Below are 21197 nucleotides of genomic sequence, written 5' to 3' on the forward strand. Positions count from 1 at the left end.
GTACTTTTCAATCACCTCATATGAATGTGAAATCTGGATAATAATCAAAGAACATCAAGGATAATTTGATACATTTGACTTAAGGTGTTGGTAAGAATATTGAATAGACAAAGATGCTATCTTTAATATCAGTTTTGATATCACCAGAAGAATGAATGACTGTCTTGAAAGAAGTATAGCCAGGATACTCTTTAGAACCAAAGATGGAAAGATTTCAAGTTTCAGAATGTGTGCATGTTATCTGGAAGGACTACTCCCAGGAGAGAGGCATCTAGCTTGTTAAAGCAGAGGGAAGACTTTTAACAAGATCCACTGACACAGTGTCCAAAATAATGGTTTCAAACAATGCTTGTTTGGATGATGTTAATTTGTTCTGCTGTACACAAGTTACAACAATAACAATACTACCCTTGTCGGTCATTCTTGGCGAGGCTCTTGTATGATACCAAACAATATAATATGAACACAGTGTGACCAATCTGAAATAAAACTATTTTCCAAACGTGATCAGATTCCATGGCGCCAGTGAAAGTGCTGCTAAAGAACTGCTTGAATCACAAGCAAGGGAGAATTCAGTAGATGGAGGTCAGTTAGCCATGACAGACAAGCAGCCCTTGATGCTCATCAAGAATCCATTCCCCTTCCCACTGATTTTCCAGTAACGGTGATACTTTTATTTATATCTTAATAAATGAACAGCTGTTAACATACAATGGAAAGCCAAGCTTAAGAAGGGATGTGGATTCATTTTTAAGCCCAAAGGACTAAACTTGTAGGTCCCTTACTATTAGACAGTTGATGCTGCAGCTAAGAGGCAATGCTTTAGAATGCTATAGACCAGAAATGAAAACGTATATTTGGATGAGAGAGAATACCATAAATCAGTTATTAACCTTCATCGACCTTTTAATATAGTTCCTCAGGTTGTGGTGATCCCCAACCATAAAATTATTTTTGTTGCTACTTCATCACTGTCATTTTGCTACTGTTACGAATTGGGCAACCCCTGTAAAAGGGTCGTCGAGTCCTAAAGGGGTCGTGACCCACAGGTTGAGAACCACTGCCATCAAGCCTGCTTAATAAGCATAAGCACTGGGAAGTACAGTGCTCTAAATACCAAACCAAACTCACTGTCGGAGTGGGCGACCCTACAGGGCAGGGTTGAACTGCCCCCTATGGGTTTCTGAGAGCGTAACTCTTCATGGAATAGAAAGTCTTTCTCCCTCAGAGCAGCTGGTGGTTTCAAACAGCTGACCTTGAAGGTTTGCTGCCCAATGCGTAATTGCTATGCCTGTCACCAGGGCTCCTTACAGACACCGGTTAAATTAACCAGTAATCTGAAGTCATCGGTATTATAATCAAACAAGCAAGCAAAACTAAACAAGGTTTTTCTAGAAGGTGCGTGAGTGACAATAATAAAGCTACGTAACATAATGCCTTTAGACACTCCCTGTAGTACAAGGGCGAGGAAGGCTCTAGGCATCCCTGCAGCTCTCTGCTGCATTCCTGCTGCGCACCAGCCCCTGTGCAGCCGCTGTGCAGGAACAAAGGCTGGCGTCAGGCAGTGAGAGTCTGCTGTAAGAAACCAGAAGTTAGGCTCTTTCTAAGACTCGTAATTCCTTTACTGAGGTCCAGTTTCCTGTCAGAACCGCCAGATAAACTAGCCACACTGCTTTTGTCCTCCTGGAAAATAAACAGGATCAGAGTCACAAAATGAAGACATGCCCATTGATCTCCTGAGTCGTTTATTTTCTATAGCGCTAACAGACGGCTGTTTTCCAAAAGCAACCAAATGGCAGTTCTGTTTCTCGCATGTTTGGCATATTAGCTGTTACGGAACGAGGGGGTGGGGGCTGGGGGGTGGTGAAGAAAACGCCGGGCTGCGTTCCCCAGCGTTGAGAATCTGCTCTTTCCATAACCCACCTTTCTGGGACGTACTGAAGACTTCCATGAATGCTCCACGCATCAAAGGCAGAACAAAGAGCTCCTGGAAAGAGCAGGGGCGCGCAGGGTCCCCGAAAAGATGCGCGACACCTACCGATCCTGCGGACGACCGTTTCTGCTCGGAATTGACACGCACGGGAGGACCCGTCTTCCGCTAGCTCCACCCCGGCCCCACAGACGGCGCGCGGGGGGCGGGGGGTCCCTTATTTTAAAAGCTGCTCCCCGGTCAGCGGCGCTGCTCCCTTCTTCGCGGCCAGAGCTGACGACAGCCTCGTCCGCGGCAGGATGCTCGCCTCCCCGAGAGGTAACTGGGACACGCGGCGCGGTTACACAACCGGCGCCCGGCGGCCCCTCGCCAGCAGGCGGCTGGGCGCTCGGGCTCGAGAGCCACTTCCCGCGACCCCGCTCCGCGGCCGGCGCGAACCTGCGACTAAGGGCCGGGCGCAGCCAGCGGGCCCCCGGGGTCGCGCCGGCCCGCGGCGTGAGGGAGCCGAGCGCCCGCACCCCTCCCCCTCCCGCCCGTCCCTCCCACGGAGGCGGTACCTGTTTTCGCATGTTATTCATGACACCCATGAAGCTCGCCAACAGCTTCGCTTCTTCCCGAGCGGCAAGTTTCTTCTCGGTCTTTTTCTTGCTGCTCTTCTCCACGCCGGAGGCTGACATCCTCTCGGAGCCGGGTGCGCGCCCGGGGCTCGCCGGGCCGGGCGAGGGTGAGGTGCTCCCGGCGGGCGCGAGCCTCGGTTCACCCAACGCCGGGGGCGGGCGGACTGCGGCGGCTCGGCCGCTGCGGAAGCACCGGGCCCAGCGGCCCCGTCAGCGGCTCCCGGGCGACGTCGAGCGCTCGCTGCGCGCCGGGGGGAGCCGAGCACGGCGGCGGGCCGGCCTGGGACTCCTCGGCGCCGGCGAGCGACCGGGGTCTGAGCAGGGAGCCGGGGGCGTGGCGAGGCCGGGCGTGACGTCACCGCCGTGCGACGCTCCTCAGGCCGCCGCCGCCGCCGCCCTCTTTGTCCCTGGCGGCTCCGGCTGCCTGGGCCCTGGGTCCAAGCAAGGGAAGCCTTTCCGTCAAATCCACCGCTGACCACGGGCGGCGGGCACGCGGAAGTGCCCTCCCGTTAGACAGGGTGTGTGCCGTGTTCGCCGCTGCCAGCAGGCATCTCTGGCGGGAGTGAAACCATAGCCCACGCTGAACGTGCGCGCGAAGGTTACTCCACGCCCCTCCCCGGAGGCCCCCTGGGCGTGAGATACCTGATTTGTGGGTCGGCTTGCAACGTTTGACATGAAACCAGGGGCTGCCCGCTCCTTAAGCCTTCCCTTAGGTTTCCCCAGGGTTCCGCGATCCTTTTTGTAAACATTCGTTTTCCTAGTCTAGGATTGTTTGAAATGACACATTATTTTTACATTCTGAAAAATTTATACAAAAACAAACAACCACACACACAAGCAAACCAACCCCAAACTCCCTGAGGTCTGCTTGATCCTGTCCGGGTAGGTTTCGGAAACTAACTCTTCCCTTGTGTACCGATAACGACTTCAGGAATAGAGAGTCAAACTGGTGATCGGTTGACCTTGCAGTTAGCAGCCCAATGCATAACCACCAGGGCTCATATGATGTAACATAGTATATCGTGGGCATATAGTTTAATATGTCAAGAGTGCGGTTTCTGCTTTATGCACTTTGTATCTAAACCATATACTATATTGCACAGTGTATGATGCATAAAGTATAGTGCTTCGGTAGCATAGATTGTAATAGACTCAGCCACTGCCATTGAGTCGATCCTGGACGGTGCTACTGGTGGGTTTAAACTGCCAACCTTGGGTTTGTAGTCAACCACCCTGAACGCCAGAAGGACCCCTAGATTATAATACAATGTACGTATGAAATCTGCTGTTAAAGAATAAAATGGACCTCTTTCATTGGTCGGCAGATTACGGCTCCAGAGTCCTATATGCAGCTCTTTTGATACATCCCTGTGGCTCTGAAATAAAATTTAAAAGTTTTATAAGATATTATTCAGGTAATGGTGATTTCATTTGTTTGAAAATATATACTTATGTAAATTTGTACATATTTCAATATATATTTTAAATGGTTGTGAGGAACAAAATTGGCATTTCCATGTCAACAGTTTGATCTAGATCTTCTCAGAATGTACCTCTACTTTGATAAGTCATTAATGTGAGGATTTGAAGTAGAATCGGGACATGAGGTCAAAATTAACAGCTAAAAGTTTGAATCTTGAAAAAATATTTGTATTCCTTAATAAAATGATTATATATATTCCTAATGAACTTATACATATACAAGGAAAGTTTGCACGATTAAATGACTTCAGACACTGAAGAGTAAAAGCATATTTATTTTTGTAGAGGGGAAGGAAGTAGAAATCTGTCTTTTGCTAACTCGGAACCCTTGAGAGACAGAATGGATTCATGATTCAAAGGCAGAAATTCAGAGATAAAATCTACTTCTATAACAAGATGTGTTAGGCGGGTTGACTACAGAAACAAATCCAATGACATGTATATATGTGTAAGAGCTTTTTGTGGAGGGAGGGTTGGGTGGAAAGGGTAAACCGATTATAAGGATCTACATAAAACCTCCTCCCTGGGGGATGGACAACAGGAAAGTGGGTGAAGGGAGATGTCGGACCCTGTAAGATATGACAAAATAATAATAATTTTAAAATTATCAAGGTTTCATGGGGGAGAGGAGTGGGGAGGGAGGGGAAAAATGAGGAGCTGATACCAAGGGCTCAAGTAGAAAGCAAATGTTTTGAGAATGATGATGACAACAAATGTACAAATGTGCTTGACGCAATGGATGGATGTATGAATTGTGATAAGAGTTGTACGAGCCCCCAGTAAAATGATTTTTAAAAAAGAGCTTTTTATCAAGAAGCTTTATATGTTAGGAAAACATCCCAGCCCAGTCCAACTCAAGTCCCTAAGTCCAATACTTCAGGCTCACACAGCCACATGCAATGGTGCCGAAAGCAGGAAATCACAGGCTGGTGGGTGCAAAGTTGTGTGTATCTAATGGTGGTGGTTCTAGCAGATCTCAGAGTTGCTCACCAGCAGGAAGGTGAAGGAACAGAGTGTGTGTGTGTGTGTGGGGGGGTTGCTAGGACCCTGCCTATGAAGAGGCTATGTCCACAAGGGTTGACAGGCTAAAAGTCCACCCCTACACTTTTATATATCTTCAAGTTGACATGAAACTATGTAACTACCACAAAAGTAAAAGAAACATGGGCAGCATCCTTAGTACATGATGTTGGGTGTCCTTTCATATGATGCAGAATACATTTTTTTCATAAAGTAATTCAGAGTTCGAAGAAACCATGGAGACCAAAGCACAAAGCTCAAGCAGCTGGCTCAGGAGTTCAACTGCCTGGATGCAAAGCCAAGCACCCCCACTTTCCAGTTGTGGGACTTTGGGCAAGTAGCTAGCCTCACTTCTCTTGTGTTTCCATTCCTCTAATATGGGTAACAGAGCTTACTATGGGAGAACTCATATAATCATAAGAAAAACACTTGACTCAATAATATTAGCTCTTATCATTTAACCCAGCATTTCTCAAAATGTGCTCCACAGAATACTATTATTATAGTCTGGTGCTCAGCAATCTGCCCTGCCCATGGACTTCGATGTGAGATTACGACACTCAAGAAATTAGGGTCATATCTGAAGTTTAAATACTTCAAATAAAAGATTTCTGTGGACTTCAAACAAGAGATTTCTGTTGCATTAACGCTGTGATACTTTGTTATGACATCCCTAGGAAATTAACACACGGACTGCTCTTTGAGATGTTGAGTCCATCCCCATAGTCCATGATGGATTTACTTTTCCATCTACTCATAGGGTGAGCCCCTAAAGCTGTACTTGTTCTCTGGAACCCCATCTCTACTGATCGTTGTTTATGGGTTAAGGCTGAATACCTGAACCAAGAAAGCTGATTGGTAAACTGGGATGAAGACTATCAGAATCTCAGTAGACTGAACTTGGGTGTTGATGAGCTGGTGTGTGGTAGTTCTGGAAGTATGCGCTCGGACCACCATCTCTGTGCCGTCTTCATAGATGAGCAAGGAGCTCTTGGGGTGTTGCCTAGTAAATATCAAGGTTGGTGGTTCAAACTCGCCAATTGCTCGGAGGGAGAAGGATTAGCCTATCTGCTCCTATAAAGACTACAGCGGGCTTATAGAGAGACAAAGAAAGGTAGTCTGTAGAGAGGGGAGCAAAATCAGGTACCCAGAAAGACGTCCCATGAAAGACCAGGTGGGAAAAGAGAACAGGGCGGCAGAGAAACAGATTTGGAATGAAAACTAAACATCAAGCTCAGGGCCTGTAACTGGAACAGGCCATTTCCAGGTTGGGGGCCTAGCAAGATGTCCACCTGGTCATTTGCTTTTCTTAAATTAATCACAAGACATTTTGGCAAAAATAGGTTGAGTCTGCTCTCTTCCCTGATAACGTTTAAAGGTGATATTGCAATAGTCAATGAGTATTTTGGGGAACTGGCTAAGGACAAATTGAGTTTAGGATTCCTTTGTGATAGGGTTTAGTAAGATATTTTTGTAGGGGAACTGATTACAAGGATCTAATGTGACCTCCTCCCTGGGGGACGGACAGCAGAAAAGTGGGTGAAGGGGAGATGTTGGACAGGGCAAGATATGACAAAATAATAATTTAAAAAAATTATCAAGGGCTCATGAGGGAGCAGGTAAGGAGGGGAAAAAAGGAGGACCTGATGCTGGGGACTTAAGTGGAGAGCAAATATTTTGAGAATGATGAAGGGAGTGAATGTACAGATGTGCTTTACACAATTGATGTATGTATGGATTGTGATAAGAGTTGTATGAGCCCCTAATAAAATGATTAAAAATATATCAAAATAAATAGATAAGCTATTTTTGTAGCACACAGTTTCATATATAGTATTTTGAAACTATTCTGATCTAAGAGTGGCTTCAGGAATGCCCCCTAGGCCCCCCGTGCCAACTCTGTAGTGGTAATGCAAAGCTGTAGAGCCGGAGATGTTCTAATAGCATGTCCTTGGGTGCCCCACACTGGAAGTATGAACGGTGGGTTAGAAGCAAGCTTGAAACACATAGAGAGCCAGAAGTTGGTCTGTGGGAAATTATTTCAATCCTCAGAAATGAAAAATTATAAGCGAAGGATTTCATACTCATAGACACTTAGTCAGACATTGAAAAACCCTTGAGACTAGAGGAACTAGGTGGTGCCCGGCTTCTACTACTGATCTCTCTGGACAGGATTACAATAGAGGGTCCTGCAGAGAGTGAGAGAAAAATATCCACAAAACTTAAAAAGATCTGGATTTCTTGTCTGATAGAGACTGGTGGAACTGCTGAATCTTTGGCCCTTAGTGACCTTCCAAGCCTGAACTTGAACTCACCCCAGTGGCTCATCTTTCACCCAAAAGACACGCCAGGGAGCTCTGCATGTCTTAAAGCAATCAACTGAATGAGACCAAAAGGGCATTATTTTCCCAAGGATCAAGCTCAGAAGGCAGGAAGGGACAGGAAACTAAGACCAATGAAAGCAGTGTACACCAGGAGGGAATGGGAAGAGCGTTATTGTGGTGGAAATTGCAATGTCATGACACAGAATGTGTATAAATTGTTCAATGTAAAACCAATTTGTTCTGTACACTTTCACCCAAATGATAATAAAAAGTTAAAAGAGAACAAAACTGAGGGAACATACTTGTCACATGCGAATGGCATACTGTGTCATTGTGTGTTTCATGTTGGGATATTTACTTGCTGTTGAGTTGATCTGAACTCACACGCCCCCTAGCTACAGAGCTGAATTGCTGCAGAGGATTTTCAAGCCTGTGACAACTTTTGAATACAGGGGACCCAGGCTGTCTTCAGAGGTGCCCCTGTGAGGCTGACCTGCCAGCCTTTCAATTCTTAGTCAGACTAACACTTAACCATTTGTGCCACTCAGGGGCTCTGCCCTTTCTAATGCCAGTCTAGGAGTTAAGGCTGTGATTCTCATTTAAATACATCACAGAGGAATTAAATCATAAATGCAACCTTAACTTCCAGGGTGGTAGAGCAAGGGCCTCTGAAAGTCTATAAAAACAGCCAGGACTGTTGAGCTGTCATCTGTATGGTCAGCAGTTCAAAACCAGCAGCAGGTCTGCAAGAGAAAGACTAGACTTTCTACTCCTGAAACAGTTACAGTCTCAGAAACCCTTGGGGTTGGTGGGGGGCGCTATGAGTCAGCATTGACTCAATGGCAGTGAGTTTAAAAATTAAAATAAAAACACTAAAAGGCGTGGCATTTTAGCTTTCCCAAAGTCTCTATCCCTTTCCCAAGCTCCGTGCACCCTTGAAAGTGCATAGCTTTGCAAATATGGCAGCCAGGGGACAGAACAGGTGTGAAGCCCCCAGCCCCTCCCTTCCCAGAGAGTCCTCACAGTTTGAGCAGCGTGGCAGCTTATGGTGAAGCTGTCTTCAGAGAACAGCACGATTAGCAGGTGTTTATGAGAAACAACAGCAATTTGTTTAATACTGAGGCAGCATTAAGCTGTCCTGGTGACTCAATGGCTCAAGTGCTCGACCAGAAGCAGTTCAAACCCATTAGCCACTGCACAGGAGAAAGACGCAGTAGTCTGCTTCCATAAAGATTGATGGTCTTAGAAACCTTATGGGTTTAGAAACCTCACTCTGTTCTGCAAGGTCCTTATGAGTCATTATCCACTTGACAGCGTTGGATCTATTTCCTTTTTCTGGTTTCAGATAAGGAACAGATGTACTAAAACACCTCAAAGGAAAACTGGGAAGTGGGACATAAAAATCCCTGCTATAATCAATCCTGGCAATTCAAAAGACCTTGTGTGTCTCCAGACTGTATTCATATCCAGGAAAAACCTGCAAAGACCCTGAGTTCTCACCTCTATTTGACTTTTGAGAGCCTGCCAGGTATTGACAGGTAAGGTGAAGGGGGAAACTGCCTGCTGGAGCATTGAAAATGGCCTAACATTTGCATAGATTCTTCATAAAGTCTGGGAGAATTGCTGCCTTAAATACTTTCAGGATGTCTCTGTCCATTCATTAGATGATCATGAAGAAACCTGAGAAGCCCGGTGGTGTAGCTGGTGACGCACACCTTGGACTGCCAACTGCAAGGTCAGCATTTCAAAACCACCAGCCACTCCTCTGGAGAAAGACACGCTTTTCTATTTCTAAAGAGGGTTATAGTTTTAAAAACCCAGAGAGGCAGTTCTAAGGTCACTCTGAGTCGACATTGACTCAGTGGCAATGAGTGTGATTTTGGAAGAGAACTGAACAGACATTTCAGTAACCAAACATGATAAAGAATACAGATTTTACACTGTCAGTCTGGGAAAGTCCAGTAAACAAAAGAAATAATAACAAAACCCATATAAATAAACATAAACCCTGGGAGCAGGCAGAACTTTATTTCTAAAGTTGGCATATTTACAGTGTTCAGTTTTCAACAAAAAGAAGCAGGAAAGAGTGGCTCAAACATGGGAAGAAAAGCAGCCACTGGAAGTGCGCCTGATGAGCCCCAGACATTGGACCTGTTAGATGAGGCCTCAGTCAGCACGATCACAGGTGTGTCCTACAAACAAGGGAGACCTGAGTCACTGTCGCCATGAGTGAGATGCTGGTGGCCCTGGGTCCCCGTGGGCAGTCCCACCACGCTGGTTTGTGATGTGTTGTGCTGTGGGCGTGGTGGTCAGGTTACTCTTTGGTACATTTTTCTGTTTCTTGGATAAGAATGTAGGACCAGGAGTTGAAGAGGTCCTTGGGAAATTCATGAAGCAGAGTGGCAGCACTTTGGGCATGTTCAAGTGGGTGGGCATCCAATGCTAGCCACTACACTACAATGGTTGCCTGCTGCATCCACCCCTCCCAGCAATCCCAGCCCATATTCTACAATAAAACAAAGGAAAATGAGAGGAGCTGTAACTAAAGAATTAAAGGAAGTGTGTGAATTATGTCTTACCAACTAGGGACTATCACAAAAAGATAAGACTATTATAATTCGATGCTGCTGAGTCATTTTTTTTACCCATAGTAACCCCAGGTGCAGAGAATAACTTCCCCATAGGGCTTTCCAGGCTGTAATCTTCATAGGAGTAAAGCTTCAGTTCTGTCTCTTACAGAGAAGTTGAGTGGATTCAAACCACTTAACATTTTGGTTAGTGACCGACTGTCGTGCCATCAGGGCATCCTGAGATTAGAAATTAAAATAAAATCAAAAACCATTTTGAAGTTGAAAAGTTCAGTAGCTGCAATGGAACATTTCTCTAGATGGCCTCAACATGTGACTTGAACTGGAAGGAAAAAAGAACAGCAAAGTTAGATCCGTTGAGATGATTCCACTTTAGAAGTAGAAAAACCGAAGGAGGGGGAGAGTGAGAGAGCCTCAGAAGTCCCCGAGGCCCTGTCCAGCATGCCGATGTGTGCCTCATGGGAGTCTGAGCAGGAGGAGAGGGGTGGGGTAGAAAGAATGTTTGAAAAAAAAGAAAAGGCTGCGATGAGATACTTTGGATCTTGCCTGCTGCCTCCGTGAGTGTCCCGTGGATACGAGTAAATTTAAATCCCTAACAACAGAAGACCAAACGGGACATGTCAAGTCTCCTGGCTAAACGTGTGCAGCTCTTTCTGCTCCCTAGCGTACTTCTAAGAGGATTCTTGGACACTCCGTCTCAAGATGGTTTGCCCATTCTAAAGGGAATATCATCGGCTCTGGGATCTTCGTCTCGCCAAAGGGTGTGCTGGAGAATGCCGGCTCCGTGGGGCTCTCGCTCATTGTCTGGTTTGTGACGGGCCTCATCACAGCGGTGGGAGCCCTGTGCTGTGCCGAGCTTGGGGTCACCATCCCCGAATCCGGTGGTGATACTCCTATGTCAAGAATCTCTTCGGAGGACTGGCTGGGTTCCTGAGGCTGTGGATTGCCCTGCTGGTGATCTACCCCACCAACCAGGCTGTCATCGCCCTCACCTTCTCCAACTACGTGCTACCCCGCTCTTCCCCACCTGCTTTTCCCCAGAGAACGGCCTTCGGATCCTGGCTGCCATCTGCTTGTTTCTCCTCACGTGGATCAACTGCTCCAGCGTGCGATGGGCCACCCGGGTGCAGGACATCATCACCGCCGGGAAGCTGCTGGCCCTGGCCCTGATCATTGTCATGGACATCGTGCAGATCTGCAAAGGAAAGCACTTCTGGCTGGAGCCAAAGAATGCCTTTGAAAATTTCCAGGAGCCTGACCTAGGCCTGGTGGCCCTCGCTTTCCTCCAGGGCTCCTTTGCCTATGGAGGCTGGAATTTCCTCAACTACGTGACTGAGGAGCTTGTGGATCCCCACAAGAACCTGCCCAGAGCCATCTACATCGCGGTCCCGCTGGTCACGTTCGTGTATGTCTTTGCTGATATTGCTCACGTCACTGCAATGTCCCCTCGGGAGCTGCTGGCGTCCAACACAGTTGCAGTGACCTTTGGCGAGAAGCTCCTGGGCGTCATGGCCTGGATCATGCCCAGCTCGGTGGCCCTGTCCACGTTTGGAGGCGTTAACGGGTTTCTCTTCACCTCGTCCCAGCTGTTCTTCGCTGGAGCCACGGAGGGCCACCTTTCCAGGCTGCTGGCCATGATCCATGTGAAGTGCTGCACCCCAATCCAAGCCCTGCTGTCCACACGCTTGTCCACCCTGCTGATGCTGGTCACCAGTGACACATACACACTCATCAACTACGTGGGCTTCATCAACTACCTCTTCCATGGCGTCACAATCGCTGGGCAGATCGTCCTGCGCTGGACAAAGCCTGACATCCCCCGCCCAGTCAAGATCAACCTGATCTTCCCCATCATCTACTTGCTGTTTTGGGCCTCCCTGCTGATCTTCAGCCTGTGGTTGGAGCCCGTGTTGTGTGGCATCGGCCTGGCCATCATGCTGACAGGTGTGCCCGTCTACTTTCTGGGTGTTTACTGGCAGCAGGAGCCCAAGTGCTTAACTGGTTTCATTGAGTCGCTCACCCTGCTGAGCCAGAAGCTGTGTGTGGTCGTGTACCCCAAGATGGATGGGGACTCAACCTCAGAGGAGCTGAGTGAGGAGGTGCACGAGCTGCAGCAGCCCATGTGCCGCCACGAGGAGCAGGGCCAGCTCTAGGCCTGAGGGACATTCCCCCTCCCATCTGACTCTTCCCGCCTGTGCCCTCTTTTCTGGTCTACTTCCTTGTCTGGGGTTCCCCCAACACACACACACACACACACACACACACACACACACGCCTGTCAAATCGGGAAGGGTCTGGGTGTGCGTGGGGAGACAAGGTAAAGACACTAACATTTGTACCCAAAGAATCAGCCTCTTACCCCTAGGTCCCCACACCGGGGCTGCTCAGAGCTGTTAGAGGGCAGTGCCTGGACACTGACCGCCGCCCCCCTCCAGTTGCCTCCTGGGGGCACTGGACTTCAGTGCCGCCTTTCTGCCCATTCCAAGGTCCAAGGGAAGAACTCCACTGAGAGGCCTGGCAGCTGGTACTGGGACCTAAGAAATCAGTGGGAACGCTGCCCTCTGTGTGCGTACATTTGTTTTGTTGTCCTTAAGTAGATTGCTAAGTACATGGTACTTGTTTTATCTATTATATATATATATCTTTTTATATATCTAAAATGTTTCATTGTGTAATGTAAAAAGAGCTACATAAGAAAACCAAGCCCCACAATCATGGCCAAAATAGGGTAATAAACAGATTAGGAAAGATTATATACATTCTGACTGCTCTGAAAGAATAAAAACACCATCACTTATGTCACCTTATTTAGAAATTGGGTTTCTATTCAACCATTCATTGGTGTTTCGTTTTTTGCTATTGGTTATGATCCCATCCAGGTACTCTCCCCACTTCTTTCCTTCTGGGTCCCGTTAGATTTATGACTCTGTAAGGGTAACATATAAACCAGAACCTAGAATCTTCTCCCAGTTATTATTTTTTTGTTTGTTCACACTTGTGCTATCAGACTTCAGTGCAAACTGCATGGTCCCAGATTTTCTATATTTTTTATTCTCCTCCCTTCATGTATCACAGATTAACATTTACTCACCTGCATTGGTGCTGTCTATGTGTGCTGTCTATATACAACACGCGTCTTTAAAAATGCTTTGTAGTTATTGTGGTGAAAACATACACACCTAAGCATTTACCCGCAGAACTTCCGCATTTGAATTCAACGGCATTGATGACTCTTCATGTGTCACTGCCACAGCCACCCTTTCCCAAAATATTGCACCCCTCAACATAAACTCAGTGGAGCCCACCAAATTAAAGCATCCCTTCCTCTCCTCTCTCCCACTGCTGCTAACTGCTAGTAATCTTCGGTTTCTGGATATTGGCTTATTTTGTATAAGTGAGACCATACGGAATTTGCCTTTCTGCAGCTAACTTATTTTGCTCCGCAGACTGGTTTCATGTGGCATGCAAGCATCAGGACTCCACTCCATTCCTCTTTAAGGCTAACGAGTATCCTATCGTGTGTCTGTAACCACATTTTCTGTCCATTCATCTGCCGAAGGACTTGTGTTGTTGCCATCCGTTGGTTACTGTGAAATTTGCTGCATGGACATCGGCATGCAGGTTGCAGCTTATGCTTTTGCTTACCATTCTTTTGGGGCACGCACATTGAGTTTCTTTTGTTCTTTTCTCAAAAACATTCTCCTTCCCTTCACTCCAGAAGTAACTTTGCCCCTAGGATGGAGGAGGGTGGCAGTTACATAATCTCCTGTCACCTTGTGAAGCGGAATCGAGCCATAGCCAATGAGGCCTCTGTGTGGGCACGACCTTCTCCTGAGGATTTTGAGAACTCCTGTCTTCCTCCCTGGAGGTGGGACACACTCTCTCTGCTTTGTGTTGCTGTTGACAAGACACATGAGTTACACAGATGGAGCCAGAGCCCTGAAGCTGGAGGAGCCACCTCCAGCACTGAGATGCTTCCACTGCCGCTGCATCCACAAGACTTTCCACCTACTGGCCTGTGATCTTCCTGCATTCAGTGTCATTGCATGTGTTGCATGAGTCTGAAGAGGAATTTATAGACTGGTATCAGACATATGGGCTAATATCAGACTTATGGACATGATAAGGACCAGGCTGGGATGTTTTCTTAATACGCAGTTACTCTTTGATATAAAGTTCTTTCTTATACACATATGAGTGTCTATGAATTTGTTTCTCTAGTCAACCCAGAGTAACACAGAGGAGTTTCCAACAGTCACTGGGCCCGTTTACTAGTGGGTAGGACCACTATGCATTTGGAAATCAATATCCACACTTAGTGTGATTCTGTACAAAGGCAAGGATGCCTGGCAGGGCCTGGATCTGTTGGGGAGATCTAGTTCAGCTTCTTCCATTGGTTGTGTATGTTTAGCTAAGTTCTTCTAATATAGCCATTTGTGATTTGAGGAAGGCAGAGAGTCTAGCTTTTTGGTCTGTCCCATTCTGTAGTATGACTCTACCAGAGTTCTACATTGAATGTCTGTTGAGTTCTTGCCCAGTAATTCAGAAAGGGATGTTTTTCCCTTTTGATTTTTGCTCCTCATGCAAATAGGGCTTATCAAGGGAGCTTCCCCTGCCCCAAACCAAAGTTCTCACATATTTATTAGTTGTCAACGTTTTCATGTGAAAGCCTAAAAGCCAAGGGAAAACCCAGATGTTTGCCAATACAGATCCAACTGATCAGCAGGAGGCGAGTGTTCACCTTGGTCTGAGAGAATGCTAAGGAATAAACGGTAAATAGTGACAGCGAATGGCAAGTGTGGCGACTCCTTACAGAGTGGCGCGGGTCTCCTCCAGGCTCTTCTCGTGGAGTGGGCCTGAGCCTTTCCCTGGAATCCGTTGGGGGATTGGGTGGTTCTGCTTTTGCTTCTTTTGATCCTGAACATTTTGCGAGCAGACATTTGTGAAGACGGACGGCAACTGCACTCACAGGACCGTGGAGACCTGGAGCGTTTTCTGGGGACGTTTTAAGGGAGGAGGGTAGTGGTAAGGTGTCTGTGGTGAAATGAGTGCTTTGACCAGGCCATTGGCCTGGGTGCTTTGGAAAAACAGTATGAGAGGGGCTCCTATCCCCAGATCCTGAGATGGCACTGCCCCCCTATTCTTCCACCCCAGAGGGTTAGAAACGTTTGTCCACGTTGATTTTGTCCTGGTTAGCTGTGCACAGACTGGTTTATACTTTTTACTTGGCTCTGAACTGCAAACTACCCCGTGATTGATAGGTCCCTTGCTGGGATTGGTCAATAGATTATGCAAATGAGGTAAGTGGTGGTCTACTATGCAAATAAAGTGTTTATGGTCTGCCAAGAAGTTATTGGTCAGCTTGTGGCCCTGGTGTGGGTGAATACAATGCCATGATCTTGACAAGGAATTTGAATATTTAAGCAGTCATTCCTGGCAAAAGAAGCAGGAAGAGTGAAGAAGTGGTGAAAGAACTGTCAAGGAACCTCCTCAAAGTTCTGTAGCACATTCAAGGACTGCAGCCCTGAAGACCACAAGCAGCTCCAAAGGGGCTCCTGTGCACAGCTGGCCGTGACAGAAGTCGGTCCAGGGAAGCCTGTCCTGAGGGGACTGAGAGGAGTCTGGTCTCGGGAGGCTCAAAGGAAGTCTGCAGAGCGGACAGGAGCTGAGAGCACTGTCTTTTAGACAGGAGACTTCGCCTACATGCTTCCTGACCTTGATCCTGATTCTGAGTTGGAGTCTATGGATCTTGATTCCAAGTTGTACTCTATTCCTTAATGAATCACGGTGCTAGGCTGGGCAGACTAGAGAAACAACCCAGTGACACTCGTGTATGTGTAAGAGAGAGCTTTATATCAAGAAGTAGTTATATACCAAGCAAACATCCCAGCCCAGTCCAACTCAAGTCCCCAAGTCTGAAACTAGTCCACATGTCTGATACTAGTCCATAAGTCCTTCAGACTCACGCAGCCACATGCAATGATGCAGACTGCAGGAAGATCACAGGCCAGTGGGTGCAAAGTCTTGTGGATCCAGTGGTGGTGGACACATCTCCACGACTCTGTCTCGGTCACACCTCCAAAGGAGGTCATCAAGCTGCAGCCTGATTGATTGACAGTCTAAGCTCCACCTAGATCTTCTCACAGGTGCCATGTTGGCACACACACAAAAAGCCTTTCACAATCACGTAACTATTGTGAGTTCTACGTGGCCATTGCAATGGGTTATTGAACCCACAAGAGAAGTGGAGAGTGTCATCAGGGGGATTCCTGGTGTCACCGTTGGTAGGAAGGTCAGAGAGGGTAGGTTTGTTTGACCTCTGCTGCATAATGGTCAGCCTCGGGCTGATCTCCGTTTGCATTAGACAAATTCTCATGCTGTTACTGTAATTACTGCTACCATTTCACGGCTTCCTCACTTCCCTCTGACTCTCTCACACTATTTGGCACACAAATCAGCACATATCACTTAGCAATGCCTTCTTCTTCTTCAGGAAAAACAAGTGACTGCTAGTCCCATTTGCCCTTGGGCTGACAGGAAATGAACATTCTCCTTATTCTACCGGAGCCAAGGGTAAAATAGAGTGCTTTGTCCAGTGGCCCTTCTCCTGCTCTATTTCATCAGCTACTACATCTCTATTACCCATCACTGTCCATATAACTGTCAAAAAATGAATCTGATAAAGGAAAAAAGAGATTTTATGTGACACAAAATAACCAATGGAAGTTAAATGTTTCTGGATATATACACACACATATTTATAACAAGCACTCAGCGATTTCCTTTGTATAAATAATGCATTGAGTTTAATCACAACATCAAACAATAGAAAGTGATCATTTAGTCAGCTCCCTCTCTCTCAATATCATTTAGATTAATATTAAATTGCTGTCAAGGTTTCCATAACTAAAATGCTTTGAAATGATTCAGTACTTGCATTTATCTGCCTAACAAGACTTCATCCTAGTCAACAAAAGAAAGTTACCCATAGCTATAAATGTGTGTGTGTGGAAAGAAATGCACAAGCGTCTGGCTCACATTCACTTATGGTTAAGAGATGGGTTTTAAGCTGATAAATAAGGATTTAAGTGTTGAAACCATTGCTTCCCTTTTACTAGACTCAGCAACCATTGAGTGCATCTTCTGTGTAGAGGAGTCTTGGTAGTGCAGTGGTTAAAGCGCTCATCTGTTAACCATGAGCCTTCTGGCTGGTTGAGGCCCACCAGCCTCTCCTGGAGAGGCTGATATGGTAGTCTGCTTCAGTACACATTTATAGTCTTCAACAAAAAAACTCTCATTGATTTTGGGTTGGGTTGCACATTTGACGATTGTGATTGCTGTCAATCAGTTGTACAACTGCAAAACATTACATTGGTAAACGTTGTGTGATGGATACAGCGCAGCAACAACAACGGAGCAGCTGCCGAGCCCACTTATGCAGGACCAAACATCTCACATAGGATTTGCAGGTTTAGAGTCATGATTTCGTGAATGTTCCTGTTCATTGACTCAATAAGGCCACATTTCACGTTTTGGCTCTCCCTTCCAGCTTGCTGTGTCGGACATGGGGCTTTGAAAGCTTGTGAGCAGCTTTCAAAGTTACACCAGGAGGTCCCGCTTCACCCAGAGCAGAGGACGGCGACCCAGGCAGAGCAGGAGGAGCCCATGCACGCGTTCCTCCCAGGCTGGCTCCGGGCTGTGTTTCCTGCAGCATGGGAACAACCACCGAGGATTCTGATAAAGACTCCATCACCAAAAAGGGGAGTCGATGCAGAACAGAATTTCAAGTCCTCAGGAACTCTAGACATCTGGAGCCACACAGGAGGGCGCAACGCCCTAAGATAATCTTTAAATTCAAACTATCCCCTGAAGTTATGTTAGAACCAAGTAACAGTATTTTTGACTAGTAAACGAGGTCTGCCTTGGGCACTATGCCCTTGTAGGAACTGTGTGTCTTGATAACAGCAACCTAAAAAGATGACACGGGAATATTAGGGAACAACGGGTTTCTGTGAACGGGGGAGGAACAGAGCAAGGGTGGGGAGCAAGAACGGTTGCACAGCTGGGAGCGAGTCATCAGGGCCACTCCATGGTACATGGAGACCCTGTGAATTGGTGGGTTTTTTTTTTGCTCTGTATATTCTCAACAAACAATGTAATAAATAAAATTTAGAAGAAAAGATTTTATAGCCTTGGGAACCGTCCTGGGCCATTCAGCTTTGCCCTGCCAGCTGCTGTGTCCAAACTGGCTAAACCAGCTTTCCAAGATTGGTGTTTCCCAGACTGGGCAATATCGCCCACTGCTGCCCCCACCCCCCAAACGCCCCTTAGCCCAAGGGGACGAATAACAGAGATGTGGGTGAATGGAGACAACGGTGTAGGATACAGAATAATAAGAACAATATATAATTGATCAAGATTCATGAGGTGGGAGGATGGGGGAGGGAGGGGAAAAAAGAGGAGCTGATAACAAGGGCTCAAATAGAAAATGTTCTGGAAATGATGATGATGGCAACATATGCACAAATATGCTTGATACAATTGATGTATGGAATGTTATGAGATGTAAGAGCCCCCAATAAAATGATTTTTAAAAAAGAAAAAGAAAAAAAACAACTGCAGGTCTTGGGGAGAAAAATAAAACTTTTGTTTGTATTTAGAAAAAAAAAGAAGGAAAAGATATCTGTTTGAGAACTAAATGAACCCCGAAATTTCAACAGCCTCATTGTCCACAGCAGAGCAAGACAGTGAACGAGGAAGACCTAAGAGAATCAATGAGCTAGAATTATGCTATTTGTGAATTTTAAAAACAACAACAAAACATCAAGGTCAAAACTCCAAAACCAAGCTCACTGCAGTCCAGTCGGTTCCCACTCGCAGCGCCCCACTGGCCAGGGGAGAACTGGCCCTGTGGGTTTCAGAGTCTGTCACTCTTTACTTGAGCCAAAAGCCTCGTCTCTCCCCTGCAGACCGGCCGGGGGTTTAAACTGCTGACCTTGTGGTTAGCCGCTCCATGCGTGACCCACATCAAGGTGAGCAGTTCGAAAGCACCAGCAGTCGGTGGGAGAAAGACGAGGCTTTCTGTTCCTGTGAAGAGTCTTGGAAACTCTCAGGAGAGTTCTTGGTCACTATGAGATGGAACCCACTGGATGGCTGTGAAGTTTGGGTTTGGGTTTTGTTGTTGGTGGTGTTCTGGTGTGCAAAAGCAGAAACCTAACTGTCTCCTGAATGATGGTCTCTGTTGTCGTTAAGTGCCATTGGGTCAGCTCTGACCCCCAGCGACCCTGTGCACAACAGAAGGGAACACTGCATGTTCCTGCGCCTGAGTCCACTGTGGCAGCCACGGCGTCATTACGCTGACCCTCCACTTCACCAAGCATGATGTCCTTCTCCAAGGACTGGGCTCTCCTGACAATATGTCCAAAATATGTAAGAAAAAAATCTAACCACCCTTGCCTGTGCTTCTTCCAAAACAGATCAGTTTGGTCCTTTAGCAGTCCATGGAGCCCTGGTGGTATAGGGGTTATGTATTGAGCTGTGACTCCAGGGTTGGCAGTTCGAACCAGCAGCAGCTCCATGGAAGTGTAAGGTCGAGAGAAGACTCAATTCAGTCCTGGTGGTTTGCAAACACCAACGTTTATTTCTTGCCTGGGTGCAAAACAACAAAGGCAGGAGGGTGGGGAAATCACATCACTGTGAATAAGGGGGAGTGCATGATGGGGACCCAATGCCCATCTGTAGACAGCTGGACATCCCTTCCAGAGGGGTAGTGGGGAGGAGATGAGTCACTCAGGGTTCAGTGTAGCAACAATGAAACTCAAAACCTTCCTCTAGTTCTTGAACGCTTCCTCCCCTCCCAATTATCATGACCCCAATTCTACCTTGCGGACCTGGTTAGACCAGAGGATGCACAGCGGTGCAGTAGGGATCTGGAAACACAGGGAATCTAGGACAGACGAACCCCTCAGGACCAGCGGTGGGAGTGGTGACACTGGGAGGGAAAGGGGTGTAGAAAGGGAGAACCGATCTTGGGGATCTATGTGTAACCTTCTCTCTGGGAGAAGGGCAATGGGAAGGTGGGTGAGGGGAGATGCCGGGCAGTGTAAGATAAGATAAAATAATTATTTATAAACTATTAAGGGGGAAGTGGGGAGCGGGGAGGGAGGGGGAGGGAAAAAAGGAAACTGAGCTGATTCCAGGAACCCAAGTGGAAGGCGAATTTTGAGAATGGCGAGGGCAACGAATTTATAAGGGTGCTTTGCTCAATTGATGTATGTATGGATTGTGATAAGAGTTGTATGAGCCCCAATAAAAAGATTTATTAATAAAAACATAAATTATATTATTTAACTCTGAACTCGTCTACTTTGAATAGATCCACCTGTGCCTCAGCGCTCAGCAGTTAAGGTCAACTCTGGCTCAGAGAGTGGCAGAAGGTGCTCTCGTGATGGAGCAATAGCAGATACCCCACCACCACCCCACTCCACCCCTCCATTCATTGCTGCGGTAAATTTGCATGCTACTGGGAAGAAGGGTGCCATGGTCAGAGCCTTAATGCATCAGGCTCTTCTTGGGAGACATGGAAATAAGAATTTGTCAGTTTTCCTCTGAAGTTCAAATGAATCAGTTACTTGATAGACTATATGAGCCAGTCCCAGCTAGACACCATGAAAAAGCAACAAGATCCCAGGAAGTAATTTACTATGAAGATAGATGTCCTAGGGCAGTGGTTCTCAACCTGTGAGTCATGACCCCTTTGGGGGTCGAAGGACCCTTTGACAGGGGTCGCTTAATACCACTGGAAGACATGCTTCTGATGATCTTGGGAACTGAGACACTGCCCCTCTATCCGTCTCCAGGCGGGAGTCCACCCACATGCAGATATACCTGTAAGGTTTATTGGGGCACGAAACAGAACCAAAGATCCAATTGGCAAAGTTTTAGAAGCAGGCTTTGTTGAGAAGCTTGCGGGCGGGTTCAGCAACTCAGGGTATTGAGCTATTGAAGCCGCACCGGGGAAAAAAATCCTGGCGGCGTTTTTATGCCCACTGCTGGCAGGCACAGCTGGGGAGGATCAAAGCTGGGGAGGGTCTGCGCACACAGGTGCTTCAGAAGGGAGAAGGTCGTTAATCTTATCTATATGTCAGAGACGGGTGGAGTGACCATATCTTCAAAGAACGTCCTGGCTCTGGGGATGTTTGGTTCTCAGAACTTGTGGGTTTTCAGCGAGGGGTGG

General features: G+C 46.9%; 1 protein-coding gene, 1 long non-coding RNA gene and 1 pseudogene across 4 annotated transcripts in view; 2 read left to right on the forward strand and 1 right to left on the reverse strand.

Moving 5' to 3' along the window:
- KLHL7 (kelch like family member 7) overlaps window positions 1-2870 on the reverse strand; it is a 64305-nt gene extending 61435 nt beyond the window's left edge. Inside the window, exon 1 of one of the 3 annotated variants that reach the window (XM_075558306.1) lies at window positions 2488-2870. In XM_075558306.1, coding sequence (XP_075414421.1) covers window positions 2488-2607 — 120 coding nt within the window. In that variant the 5' untranslated portion in view covers window positions 2608-2870. Of the gene's footprint in view, window positions 1-1923; window positions 2252-2487 lie in introns of those variants that run through there. The other 2 variants (XM_075558307.1, XM_075558308.1) reach the window with 2 other exon arrangements.
- LOC142456938 (uncharacterized) lies at window positions 1934-20074 on the forward strand. Its single transcript, XR_012786118.1, has 4 exons — window positions 1934-2248; window positions 8719-8911; window positions 9038-9108; window positions 17511-20074. It is a non-coding gene; the product is annotated as an uncharacterized LOC142456938 (long non-coding RNA).
- Window positions 11043-17504, forward strand: LOC142456937 (large neutral amino acids transporter small subunit 2 pseudogene; annotated as a pseudogene).
- Window positions 20075-21197: the final 1123 nt, after the last annotated feature.

The sequence above is a fragment of the Tenrec ecaudatus genome, chromosome 9 (genome assembly GCF_050624435.1).
Source record: "Tenrec ecaudatus isolate mTenEca1 chromosome 9, mTenEca1.hap1, whole genome shotgun sequence".
NCBI classification, from domain to species: domain Eukaryota; kingdom Metazoa; phylum Chordata; class Mammalia; order Afrosoricida; family Tenrecidae; genus Tenrec; species Tenrec ecaudatus.